The following is a 14498-nucleotide window of genomic DNA, read 5'->3' as shown; positions in this document are numbered from 1 at the left end:
CTCACACAAGATGAACAAAAGGGGGGACTACATCAAACACTGTACATAAACATTCCTGGTTATACATACAAATATTATGTTTGCTTTTCCTACCGCAGTATGATATTGTTCCCCGATGTCCAGCTTCTGACCCACAATATTTCCTAGCCCCTTCTCTAAATTGTTCCTCCTGTCTTGCCAATCATTCCCTACTTTGCATTTATTCAATGTATTCCTATTTGTACTGTCTTTTTCTTAGCATTACCATTTATTTCAGGCCATTTCTCCAGTCCATTAAGAAATTTTCAAATTCAAATCCCGTCCTTCAAAATGCTTTCAGATTCTACCAGCTTTATACTGAGAAATTAGTGAGCATTCTCCCCACTTCGTTATCTGAATGACCCACAACAACCCCAGACACACAGGGGTGTATCTAGCTCAACACCAATACATCTTTATGGTTTAAGAATGAATCATCAACAGTCTCTTTTTTCATCTTTGCACATATCTCCCTACTTATTTTAAAAGTCAGTTCACATAGTTTGAAAGCTAAAAATCCATGACAGCTATTTTTCTTTCACATTCACAATTTCAAGGAAAGAAATTAAGGGAATCTGACATGATTTGTTAAGGATAAATGCAGGCTGTCTATCATTAATATCTTACACTTCTGTAGTTCTTTGTTGATAATAGAAGCAAGGCAAGGAAATAAATCCTTTTTTTGTTTTTTTTTCCTTCTTAATGACATTTAACAGTTTTCAGCCTTATAAAGCCATTCTCCACATCTTCACAAAGCTTCTGGCTACAGTTTGGCAACCAGATCTGCCATAGTTTTGTATCTTAAATGCACTAGGATGAACTTCAACAAACCCAGCTACTTTGAGAAGTAGTTCATAACCTGCTCTTTTCTTACTGTAGCCCTAATCTTTAATCTTTACCATCTTAGAAACATTATGTTTGGTCGAGGTTTGTGAGTGATTTTTTGGTGTTTTTATTTACTTATTTATTTTAACTGAATAAGAAAACTAAAACCCAGTCTGCCTTATGTGTTAAAAAGGTGCTTGCAATAGGAAAAAGTAATATTTGTGATCATTTCGTTACATGAACATTGGAAATGTTAAAAAAAATAATTGGTTTCAAAGCATTCCATCCTACTAGCTGCTGATCACCGTGCTCAACAGACAGAGGTCAGAGTATAGTGACTGGCTTATTTTCTTTCCTAACTATAGTGAGAGTTGAAGAACATTATGTCTTGCATACTAAATAATAATTAAAAAACAGCAGGAAGCAGGGATTAATTTTAGCTTATGAGGTTAATATTTTGCTCATAATTAGAAGTAATGTAAGTCAGAATACTTCTGTACAACAGAATGGATTTAATGCCTTGTTTTCCCTATTCTATTATGCAAATCATCTCAAAAGTACCAAACTTTAGAATAAAATATAATCCAAAGCTGGATTCCTTCTCTCTTCAAAGTAACAGTAACATTCTCTGTTTAGTTTCTACAATTCCATTGTTTTCAGACTCATGTGACAACAGGCTTGAAAGAGGAAGTCTTGGGTTATGCCAGAAGATAGTGAATAACATGTGTATGGGCACTAATATAGAATCACAGAATTAGCAAGGTTGGAAAAGACCTACAAGATCATCCAGTCCAACCATCCACCTACCACCAATATAACCCCACTAAACCATGTCTCTCAACACAACGTCTAAATGTTTCTTGAACACCTCCAGGGACGGTGACTCAACCACCTCCCTGGGCAGCCCATTCCAGTGCCTGACCACTCTTTCGGAAAAGTAGTATTTCCTAACATCCAGCCTAAATCTCCCCTGGCACAACTTGAGGCCATTCCCCCTCGTCCTGTCACTAGTTACAAGAGAGAAGAAGCCAACTCCCAGCTCACTACAACCTCTCCTCAGGTAGTTATAGAGAGTGATAAGGTCTCCCCTGAGCCTCCTCTTCTCCAGACTGAACAATCCCAGCTCCCTCAGCCGCTCCTCATAAGGCCTGTGCTCCAGACCCTTCACCAGCTTCGTCGCCCTCCTCTGAACATGCTCCAGGGCCTCAATGTCTTTTTTGCAGCGAGGGGCCCAAAACTGGACACAGTACTCGAGGTGCAGCCTCACCAGTGCTGAGTGTAGAGGGACAATTACTTCCCTACTCCTACTGGCAACACTATTTCTGATACAAGCCAGGATGCTGTTGGCCTTCTTGGCCACCTGGGCACACTGCTGGCTCATGTTCAGCCGAGCATTGACCAATACCCCCAGATCTACTTCTTCAACACAGTCTTTCAGCCACTCTGCCCCACGCCTGTAGCACTGCCTGGGGTTGTTGTGGCCAAAGAGCAGGACCCAGCACTTGGTCTTGTTGAACCTCATTGCACTGGCTTCAGCTCAGCGATCCAGCCTGTCCAGATCTCTCTGTAGGGCCTTGCTACCCCCAGGCAGATCAACATGACCTGCCAGCTTGGTGTCATCTGCAAACTTACTCTGACCATATGATTAACAGTTATTGAAGTAACCATCATTATTTGAAAGGAATTATTAAGTTGGAATTTATTCAATAAAGTCCTCTCCAAATAGCTTTATGTATTTTAATATACTTACGTATATGACAGAGAAGACAAAGTATCAAATAGGAACTAAAATGCTTGTAATATACTGCATAAAGTCTCTGCATAACGGCATATTAAGATTTATTGTCGCTTAAAATCATTGAAACAGTCTTCCACGTCAGCTACAACCTGTAATGTTATTTTCAGTAAATCTTACTTAATAGTTATTTGTTTATGCTCCTAATAAAATAAATGTCATGTAAATAATTCTCATATTGTTAAACCTGTAAAGATTTAAGAGAACCCACTGGACAATGTGAATATATTGAAGGTACGTCAAGCATATTATACATTCTGTTCAGAGGATCTAGAAATCTAGATTGAAACAACAAGTTCCAATACTTTACTTTGTATGGGATTTGATTTACTAAATGCCTTGTTTATTCTTGAAAAAAATAGAATAGGTTACATTCAGAAATTTAAACTTCTACTGTGGATAGGACAGAAGCATTCAATGTTTTGTTTTTGTGATGTTTTTAGGCACTTCTGTAATCCTGATGCAGTTAGAAAGCATAATTAATGTGAGAAGAAAAAAAAGATTATTGCTCCAGCACCTGGACTGCTTGGATGAGCAAATATTATAAGGAATGTTACATCACAAAGATTGAGTGAGAAAGGATTAGGAAGGAAAAAAGCCAGACAGAAGCAAGAAACTCGCCTTCCACTTCCAAAAATAGAAACGGCAGAAGTTACAGCAGAGGAAAGAAGCAAAGGAAGCTGCCTGTTTCTGTGGATCACCAGTCATGCAGCTTCCAGGAATGGGAGCGGCAGCAACAATAGGAATTACCAGAGCTTACCAGAGCTGTGAATTTTTATAAACGACTCGTTATTTTGTAAACACCTATAATTGTATGCCATAGCAGACCAGGTAGATCAGCTAGAATTCTCTGAACTCTGCTGGGTACAAGCTACTCAAATCATTATGACATTTGCTACCTCATCCTAGTGCAAAGAAGGAAACACTACTCCACTTAATTGCCACAGAGTAAACAAACAATTCAATTAACGTCTCATTTTGTCAAATTTTTGATCTGAGCAGGCCTTGTTTTTGTCATTACTATTTCGTTAACAAAAATGTGGACTTTAGAATAAGTGAAAATGGCTTTCTTCAACTGAACATCAAGATAAATCTCTGAACATAACAATATTCTTAGCAAACACAGTATGCCCGTTTTGTGCAACACAGCAGCACACGCAGCTAATGTGCTAACATACAGCTAACGTTGACCTGAGAAATCAATGGCAATTGTTTCTCAATTCTCTGTGTTACCAGGAAAACTAAGTGCCAGAAAAATGCTTTTCTGTGCTTAAATGTGGGACTCAGACTCTTGCTCTTGTCTGACTTATTTTCTTTCCTAATGCTTTCTGAGGTGCAACAAAAACGCCTGTTAGGCAGTCATACCAGGTGATCTAATAGTCCTCTCTGCCTGTAAGCTTTACAAAACCAAAGATAAGAATTCTACAAAGAGTTCCCCTTAGACTCTTAGCATCATAAACAAAAGTTCACTTTGCATCTAACTTTCCTTTTGCCCCTAGAGGAAAATAAAATAACTGCTAAGAACAAGCATCACGTAACTTAAGAATTAGCTACTATTTGTCAAAAGCCTTTCAGGCACTGCTTGGAGTTTGCAGTTTTCTGTGATGTTGCATCACACAAGATATTGCACAAAAAACTAGAAAAATACATCATCTGTGGAATGACTGACAGCCAGGAAAATAGCTTGAGTTTTGTGTAGTAGGCAGAACAGAATCACCTTTAATGTTGCTTCAGATACAGTGCTTATACTTCCCAAACAGACAAAGAGACTGTTATTCTGTAAAATACGTTACTACTGCCAGCTAAATAATCTAACTTTAATCACTGTCATTGAATCCTTCATTATATATGTTAAAGAATTAAAATTATATATAAGCTGTCAGAAAGACATCACTTTCATATTTTAAACTTTACAATGTTATATAGCAATAGGGATTTGTCATTTGGGGAAACACCAGACATAGCTATGTATCAGCCATCTCAGAATTAAACAGAAAATAAAAATAGTATACCACTCATTGCAATTCCAGATCTAGTTATCAAGAAGTCTCCACTTATCAAGAAATCTGCACTAATTTTCTCTAAGAATTAAAAAAAAAAAGAGAGAACCATTAAATCAAAAGCAAATATAAGTCATAATTAATGAAATTTGCATAGCAACACAATTGGTAGTTTCTGCATTGTAACATAACATGGCCAAAATTTCTATATTCACACCTTTTATTTTCTGAAAGAGTAAAATGAAATATTTCCTACTGGAAATATCTGAATAAAAGCACTGCTTAAAATACGTTGTTTTTTCTTTAATGTAAATTCTTAAGAATAGAAAGGGATTTCTTAAATCATTATTTGTGCTCTATGTATTATATAGTCTAATTTACCCTTAGTGGTGACTTGAAATAACTTATTAAATATACCAGTGGTTTCAACATCATATGCAGTCTTTTGTGCCATCGTAAGTCAAATAAATAATGCAGGACAGATGAAATCTATGGTTTTAGGTCAGATTTTACAGAGACTATTATTGTATTATTCAGTCTTCTCTCCTCCTCATACAGAAAATGTTACCTATTGGGACATTCTCACTGAACCCGTAAGCCATGCTAAAGGAAAGTTAAATAACTATATTAACTCATATTTGTCCTTTATGAAATGCTCTGGTGCATGCATCTTTTTCTCATTACTCTTCTTCAGAATTTATTTACTGTATTTTCAGCAGTGCCTGTTCCCAGAAACTTGGAAAATATCTAAGAAAATCAAGCTTCAGCTGACTTTAAAAAATCGTACATTAAGAAAGGGAAAAATAAACAGTACTTTGGTTTTCTGAATACCAGAAGGAGAAACTAAAACTGAAAATTAGAGTCAAAGTTATAGATTTCAGATCTGAACTGAAATTTCCCACTTCCCTTCACATAATCACCTGTCACTAAAAAGAATTTATAGAAAAATTTTAATGAGTATTCCCTTTTAGAAAAAGAATTTGTGAAGTATAAGAAGCGTTTGTGTCTCATATATTTCTTAGAAGGGATAGGGTTCATAATCACTTCTGCTATAAAACCTCACTGAAGAAGCAGGAAAGTTTCTACTGATGCTAATTTCATCCTAAGCAAACCTTAGGATAAAAGGAAGTAGTCAGAGTTCTTCTAATAATTAAATACATTTTTCATTTTCCTAGTAGCACACTTTGTAGGGAAATTAAGAATGTTCTGTGTTAAGGCTATGAGACTTCGATATTAAGAAATAAAAAATGTGACTGATATAAAGATCATCAGTTTATTTTTAGACAAAAAAAATAGTAATTAACTATTTTTGAAAGTACCAAAGGAGCTTAAACCTATTAGGAAGTTTTATAAAGTTAAAGCGTAGAGTTAACTTCAATATTATTTAGATATACTAAATCAGATAGATTAGTACATTATTATTGTGTGTTAGAAAAGCAAATACAGAGTAGGTTAAGTGCAGACAATGTAAGCCAAGGTCTTTATCCTCCTGTGTCTCATAAGGAAAGGTACAAAGAATAAGACTGTAGGTCAATGTATGTGGTGGGAAAAGGCAGATAGAAAGGAGACGTCTTAACCCAACTACGGGATCAGACACAGGCAAAATATCCTTCTATACCATCAAGCTTGTCTTTTCTTAGTAGAAGACAGCTTTGAATGCCAAAGCAGATGACAGTGCATGAAATATGAAAAATCCTTAGAGGCTATTTCTTTTTTGCTGAGATACACCCAGAAAGCTCTACCATTAGCAATTCTATGTTCAGAGATATCTAAATTAAATATATCTGGTAGCTTATCACACTGTATTTATTGCACAACCCAGAGATACTTTCCTGTGTTTTGAGAGACAAGTCTCCATTAATTCTTTAGGAAGACAGAGAAACACATTTCCAAACAATTCTGATCCTTAGAAATAACTGCAAGTTTGAATATCGATGTATGCCAAGACATTTCAAGACTCTTAACAACCACACAATGCTTATAAAATGGTGAAAGTGCCTAGATATTTGTTTTTGTTTCTATCTTAATTAACAAAATTTCATTATTTCTTTTCTCTATGTTATTTCCATATGAAATCTAACATTGCACGGGTCACAGTGATCAATGATCATTCACATAAATACCCATCACTCCATTGTCCTAAGAAATTCACCAGTGCTACAAACTACTGACCTTACCCTAAACCCATTTGACTGCAGGCCAGTTGGCTCAAATTTTCTTGCCACTCATCAGCACAAACATGATTATCAACAGCTGACCTGTGAACGGTCAGAAACATCAAGGAATTCATGTTTTTAGACAGGGTAACTGTGAAGAGAAAGAAAAATAACTTTATTGTTATTTCACATGATTCATTTGATGTATGGTACATCAAAAACCTGCAGCTACATTCTTCCAAGATGCTGTCACTTCTCTTGATTTCGTATGCTCAATAGCTTTATAATTTAAAATCCAGGCAACCATGACTATTAGAATCTTGATAACATTGAATAGCATGAGACACTAAACAGCAAAGGCATCTAGAGGATTAGAATAATCATGAGCAGACGTTAACATGGGTTTCTGACAGTCTTAATCTTGTTACGTAATATTTTACCCCACAAATAATTCAACTGAAATCACTAAGGTAGTTTGAGGGATGAATGTTGCTTGACGTAGGAATGATACCTTTGACTCTCAGTAATATATATTGTTCTTACCTACTGATATGTGGATGTAATTAAAGAAGGAAAAAAAAACCAGCTTCTTCCTACAAGAAAGATCATGTCTATTACTTCTTTCTTAATCTATGTTTAAAAGCATGTGAACTGCCCTTACCATGTGTAAAAAGCATCTCAAAACAGCCCAAAATGCACAAGTAGAAATCTACATCCCTCTCTTTCTAGGGTTGCTTAAAAATGTTTGGACATTTTTTCCCCAAATACATGCTGGTTTTAGTTAAACTGTTCTACTGACCTTTGTTTGGATACTAGTAATCTTAATACAGCCAGTTGTTACAAATTTTTGCTATATGCTGAGGGGGCTTTAGCTTTTCTTCCCATAATAAAGTTATTTATCAATTTTAGAGTACACCTTTTCAAATATGCAATTCTAGAACATTTCTTCTTTGGTATGCAGGTTTTATTAGAATTTATTATTTATTAATGTTAATAATAAATATTTTAAATGTTTATACAGTTTAATATCAATATAAAATATTTGCTTCTATAAGCCATGTTGTGCCATTTTTTCTATATTTAAAATAAGATAGAAAGCATCTCAAAATTTAGTAATATAAACTACTGTCATACATAAATGCATGCTACCTGTGAATTTTCAGAGCATATACTACTAGCTTCCAATCTGTTTCTTTTCAGTGTTTTTTTTTTTAATTTACTTTAATTTCTATTTAAAGAAAAATGCTTAGTGAGTTCTACGTGTGAAAGCATACGTCATGCTACAGGTCTCTAGCCAATGCACTGGGAATCTACTAGAACTATTTACCTCTTGTAAGCTTGAACCTGCACCACTGCATTCAGTGGGAATTTAACACTGAATTTCACAAGTACAGAATCACATCTTAGAATTTTTGCCTAAATAAATTCTACATCCTAATGCCTTCTTCCTCTCTCATCTGTCCACAGTACTTTCCTGATTTTACACATCATTGAGAAGTTCCCTGCAGCGTTACTTTACTTTTATCTTTGCACTGTGAAACATAACACTGAGCTTTTCCTTTCTCTCCTTCTTCCCACCTTCTTGACTGCTTCACCAGTCTGAATCCAGTCTGCCTTTGGTAATGGGAGCATATCTCCACCACTGTAATTGCATTCTAAATCAAATCACCGTTGATTATTAACCTTAATACTGCCATCAACCCAAACATCACTTTGAGGCAGAGTACACCATGGCAGAAACTTACCACAGTCCCACTCATCTGAGCTGTCACTGCAATCTGCTTGTCCATCACACCAAAGCTCACGTTGCACACATTCATGGTTCACACACTCAAGCTCATCCTTCCCACAAAATGCTGCAAGAAGGAAAAACACAGATCATTCTGAGAAAAAAAAAAAACAACCAACATGAAATGCACATAGAGACTAGAAGAAAAACGTGGAGGGAGAAGGTAGGCACAGTTCAGATATGGAGTCCAGTGTTTTGATGTACTTAAAAAAACTTTTTTTCTTGTCTGGCACCTATGTCGACTCAAGCTGAGCTTTTATTTTTCTTATTTTCTCCATGCAGATGAAGGCTGCAGAGCTGCAGCTGTATAATCTCCCTGTAAAGCCTGAACACATCTCCAGACATCATGGTTTTTTTTTTTTTCTGCTCTATTTCCCGGAGTCTCCTGTTCAGCCAAGCTGGTCTTCTGCCCCACTTGCTTGACTTGAGGAAGACCAGGAAAAGAAGAATGAAGATGTGAGAAGGAGAAACAGGGAATAGAGAGGGCTGGCGTTAGCAAAGAGACAGCAAGGATCAAGGGATGTGAACGCCAGAGGACAAAAGGTGAGGAAAGAGAGAAATTGGTGCCATGGAAGGAGTGAAAAGGAAACAGAGAATAACTATGCCTTTTTGTCTGTATAGAACTTTTTTACATCCATTTATTCTGGGCCACATGATCCTAAAAACGTGATCTGCCCTTTACAGAATTAGCAAACTGCATAAACCCTTACAGCAGTTCTTTTCATCCATCATGTCAGGGCAATCTGGGAAACCATCACAGATCATTGTGTGTTTGATGCAGAGCTTCTTCAAAGGACACTCCCAAAGACCCCTTTCTCTACAGCCTGGAGGCAGAAAAGCACAATTTTCAAATAATTGCATGCAACATCAAATCAACTATTTTGTTCCTCCTTAATAATTCTGAAACATCCAAAATATTTTCAGTTACTCCGTTAATTTTAAAAGCTAACAAGAATAGTTACTAATGAAAAAATGGAAGAAAGATTGGCACAATGCATATTTGTTAAATGGATATAAAATACATCACACTTCACTGCTTTTAAAATAATAATCAATCCATATTATGCTACACGTGCTGTAAATAATGATTTAAGCATTAGCTCAGTAGTCTCAAACCCAATCACTCACTACTCTTCAAATGTATTTACCATATATGTAATAAATGTAAATGAAAAGATAGATAAAGTATTTACATTTAATATATAATCATTTATAATCCTGAAATCTTTGGCATATTTAAAAGCATGTTACTGTGGTTGCTCTGAAAGTAATGCCTTCTATTTTTTTCCATGGAAACTACAGCAGATGCAAAGAGTACAATAACACTACTTGATAGAGCAAATTCTCAGCTAAAAAATAACTGTTTTTCTACATAGGAACCACCATGAGCTGTGCATTTTTGACAGTGATGAACAAAAGCCTGCATAGCATGCTCACAAAAATCTGCACCAGCAGAGCTGACCCACTGTTGGTATCACCACTGCTGAAATGCACCACTCACTGCCTCACTGCTGACAGCCACTCACAACAGACTAGTTGTGCCCTGGGCACACAGCCCCTTGAGCTGGCAGGTGAGGATGGGGAACAGAATAGGCCATGCACAATCCACTATGAGATGGTTTTGGACCTGCTCCACAAGTTGGACACTCACAAGTCCATGGGGCCAGATGGATTGCACCCTAGAGTGCTGAGGGAGTTGGCGGATGTGGTTGCCAGGCCGCACTCCATCATCTTTTGACAGTCCTGGCTAACAGGGAATGTCCCGGTTGACTGGATACTAGCAAATGTGACTCCCGTCCTCAAGAAGGGCCGGAAAGATGATCCTGGTAGCTATAGACCTATTAGTCTCACCTCAGTGCCATGAAAGGCTATGGAATGCATAATCTCAGGATACATTGTGGATCAGTTAAAGGTCAACCAGGGGATCAGGCCCAGTCAGCATGGGTTTATGAATGGTAGATCCTGTTTGACAAACCTGATTTCATTCTATGACAAGGTGACCTACTTAGTGGATGAAGGCAAGGCTGTTGATGTGGTCTACCTGGACTTCAGTAAGGCCTTTGACACTGTCCCCCACAACACCCACATGGAGAAGCTGGCTGCCCATAGTTTGGATGGGCATACACTCTGCTGGGTGAAACACTGGCTAGATGGCCGGGCCCAGAGAGTTCTGGTCAATGGAGTTAAATCCAGTTGGTGGCCAGTCACAAGCAGTGTCCCTCAGGGCTCGGTGCTGGGGCCTCTTCTATTCAGCATCTTTATCAATGATCTTGATGAGGGGATTGAGTGCACCCTCAGTAAGTTTGCAGATGACACCAAGTTGGGAGGGAGTGTTGATCTGGCGGAGGGTAGAAGGCACTACAGAGGGACCTGGATAGACTGCATTGATGGGCCAAGGTAAACCATATGAGTTTCAACAGGGCCAAGTGTCGGGTCCTGCACTTTGGTCACAACAACCCCAGGCAACCCTACAGGTTTGGGGAGGAGTGGCTGGAAAGCTGCCTGATGGAGAGGGACCTTGGTGTGCTGATGGACAGTTGGCTGAATATGAGCCAGCAGTGTGCACAGGTGGCCAACAAGGCCAATGGCATCCTGGATTCTATCAGGAATGGTGTGGTGAGCAGGACTAGGGAAGTAATCCTGCCTATGTACTCAGCTTTGGTGAGGCGTCGCCTCGAGTACTGTGTTCAGTTTTTGGTGCCTCAGTACAGAAAGGACATGGAGGTGCTGGAGCAGGTCCAAAGAAGGGCAACAAGGCTGGGGAAGGGCTTGGAGAATATGCCCTATGAGGAGCAACTAAAGGAACTGGGGCTGTTTAGCCTGGGGAAGAGGAGGCTGAAGGGAGACCTCATTGTTCTCTTCAAATACCTGAAAGGTGACTGCAGTGAGAGCGGGATTGGTCTCTTCTCACTGGTGACAGGACAAGGGGAAATGGCCTCAAGTTGCACCAGGAGAGGTTTAGGTTGGATATCAGGAAAAACGTCTTTACAGAAAGGGTTGTTAAGCACTGGAACAGGCTCTCCAGGGAGGTGGTTGAGTCACCATCCCTGAATGTGTTTAAAAAACATTCAGTTGTGGTGCTCAGGGACATGATTTAGCAGTGGGCTGTTAGAGCAGTATAGTTAGGTTGCAGTTGGACTTGATGATCTTGAAGGTCCTTTCCAACCTGAGCAATTCTATGATTCTATGATTCTTTTTCCTACATAAACATTCAGCAAACATTGATGAGTGTCCATGGGTGCAATTTTTTCTACATGGAGGAATTTAGGGACACACCTTTTCTTCATATGCACTCCATGTCAGACGCCATTTTGTCAGTCCCTCTGTTGCCATCTGTCACATGGCAACAAAACATAATGGAATACCAGTGGGAAGCTTCCACCTCTACTGCCAACCCACCTACATCCAACTCTGACGTGGGCCAATATAACAAAATAGAAGTCATTACTTTCAGAGCAGCCCTTCTACACAGACCTTCGATCTTTCAAAATGGAGTCCTGTGGCAGTATGGAATCTCCAGAAAATAGTGTAGAAAAATAAAATTTTTTGGGAGTGCTGATACAGAATCTAATGCAGATCACAATGAAAGGTAGAGAGATACTGTAAGTTTTGAGATAAGCAGTTTTCTTAGTGTGACCAGGCCAGTCTGAAAGTATTAGCAAGAACCTATAGATGTACAAATCTTCCGGAGGAGTCATTGTTATGGAGGGAACACACAGTATGATTACCTTTTCTGAGTCCTGCTAACCAGCCTCACTGGTTTCAAGAGAAATATTCATAACTGTGTCAAAGTGCTTTGACAATATAACTCCTGTTTGTCAACTATAGGAAATTAGGAATAGCTTGAAGGGTATGTTAGAAAAAAAAAATCTTTTCTCTTGTTTTATTTCACTACTTGTTTTTAACCAACTAAGAAACCACCTTGCTGTAATACTAGTTTAGCTATGGAATGCTTAGACATACTAATATCCTGCACATCTGACATTCTGATTTTAGAGGAAGCCATTAAAACCTGTTTTCCTGAATAAAATGGGTGGTTTGATTGCCTTGTTTGGCCTGTTTTACAGCTGACAATGCTAGTTTTCATTTTAATCCAAGCTCAAATTCAGGTGACAGCCTTAGTGCACCCACATATGAATAGTTTTGATCTCTACTCACACATTGTATTTGAAACAGCACCTCTATTTTCTTGGATCTGGAACTGCAGCAACATATTAACAGTGAGTTAGTAAGTAGATACACTTTTTCTGAGTATTATTTCAGAAGTGATTATTTTACTAATGTGAACCAGTCAATCACTACTAACACGTGTTTACTGGAAGAATGCATCCAGGTTTATCTGTTACTGGATGTGCACAGTGCTTTATTTATTTAGATTGAATAAACAACATAAAAATGTTAAATATACAGATAAATAAATAGCCTTGAACCCATGAAACTAATTCTACATGATAAAAGACCTTTCTTGAATATGGCCATTTTCCAGGTCTCCTTCTTGATAATATTTGTGATAGCCATGAATGAAAAATTAATTTAAATCACTTTTAATAAAGACCAAAGAATGTCAGTCATGTTAGGAATTTGATATGAAAGCAAAATAAAATAAAAAGCTTTAAAAAAAATCTAATTTATCAAACTTTCAATTTTTGAGCTGAAGTGTTTTCAATTAATAAGTTCATGTTTGCTTTTTCCCTTCATCACTCATTATAGTGCTATATTGTGAAACGTTCAGTGACTCTGCAAAACTTATTTTTGAGGGCACCATAGACAAATACAGAGACAACTCACTGGGTAAAAATTAATTGCACATTGAATTCCCTGTTCATTGCAGGGGACTTGGTCTAGATGACCTTTAAAGGTCCCCTCCAACAGTAAGGATTCTATGGATCTATGAATTCAGTTTTAAAATCTACTGTTTTATTGGAAAGATGCTGTCTACTGTTCAGAGTATTCTTATTGCTCCTCTCCATGTATACGTACAACACACGGTGTTAATTGAATGATAATTAAATGGAAGTGAAAATGAAGGTAAAACTTGCCTGTATTTACATTACAAGTACTCACATATGATTTTACCTTCACCATTCTTCAATACATGAAGCAATTAAGTATTTGTCACTCATACAAATATTTGCCCTTTAATTATTACTAGGTCTTTAATATTAAGTCCACATTTTTCTCTTAAGCTACAATACTAGAGCCAGAATTCAGACTGCAGAAAATAGTGAAGGACAATACTTGTTTTGAATATCATGTCCTCAGTGTCATTAGTACACTTCTTGGACCCTCTTCTGGTCTCTGCCAGAGGCATTGTTCAGCAGCCAGTAAATTAATATGATCAATTACAATCAAGCATATTTAATAACACAAACTCTCTTCACTTCTCTCTTAATAATAACTTTAAGAAATTAACTTCCTCACGCTGTACAGAAACATACTCAAAAGTCTCACATTCAAAACTCTGGTTAAATTTTCTTCTCAAATTCTAGTCTAAGTGATACTAATATCTTATGATTTCACTGTAGTTTTATGGATGAAAGTTCCCCTACAAAGATCATACAGGAGTATGACAGGAATTCCTAATGAGAGGAGACAGGATGTGCTGAACACAGTTCTACTATTCATGGGCAAAATATATCTTACTCCCTTTAGACTGATCTATCTTACATTTTTGGAAATGGTAGCTTAATGATCCAAACACTGTAGCTAGTCTCTACCAGCTTCCTCCTCCCTGCACTGGGAAGATGTTCCAACCTAAGAAAGCTATGACTCTCATTAAAGGCACTTCAATAATTTTAATTTAAATGCTTGCTGACTGTTATTTAATGGTATAAAATTTCAAATTGTAAAGCTAAGAAAATGTGAGCAAGTCATTTACATATGGGAAGATCAACAAGCATGGAATACAATGTGTC

General features: G+C 37.5%; 1 protein-coding gene across 6 annotated transcripts in view; it reads right to left on the bottom strand.

Moving 5' to 3' along the window:
• Positions 1–14498, bottom strand: part of CORIN (corin, serine peptidase) — a 129467-nt gene that overhangs the window by 15612 nt on the left and 99357 nt on the right. For all 6 annotated transcript variants that reach the window (XM_021393848.1, XM_021393846.1, XM_021393847.1 and 3 more), the window contains 3 exons: positions 9294–9407; positions 8540–8650; positions 6816–6945 (listed from right to left, as the gene is read on the bottom strand). In XM_021393848.1, coding sequence (XP_021249523.1) covers positions 6816–6945; positions 8540–8650; positions 9294–9407 — 355 coding nt within the window. The remainder of the gene's footprint in view (positions 1–6815; positions 6946–8539; positions 8651–9293; positions 9408–14498) is intronic.

This window comes from Numida meleagris, chromosome 4 (assembly GCF_002078875.1).
Source record: "Numida meleagris isolate 19003 breed g44 Domestic line chromosome 4, NumMel1.0, whole genome shotgun sequence".
In the NCBI taxonomy this organism is placed as follows: Eukaryota; Metazoa; Chordata; class Aves; order Galliformes; family Numididae; genus Numida; species Numida meleagris.
Note: the sequence above shows the minus strand (reverse complement) of the source record. Positions and strands in the feature narration are given on the sequence as shown.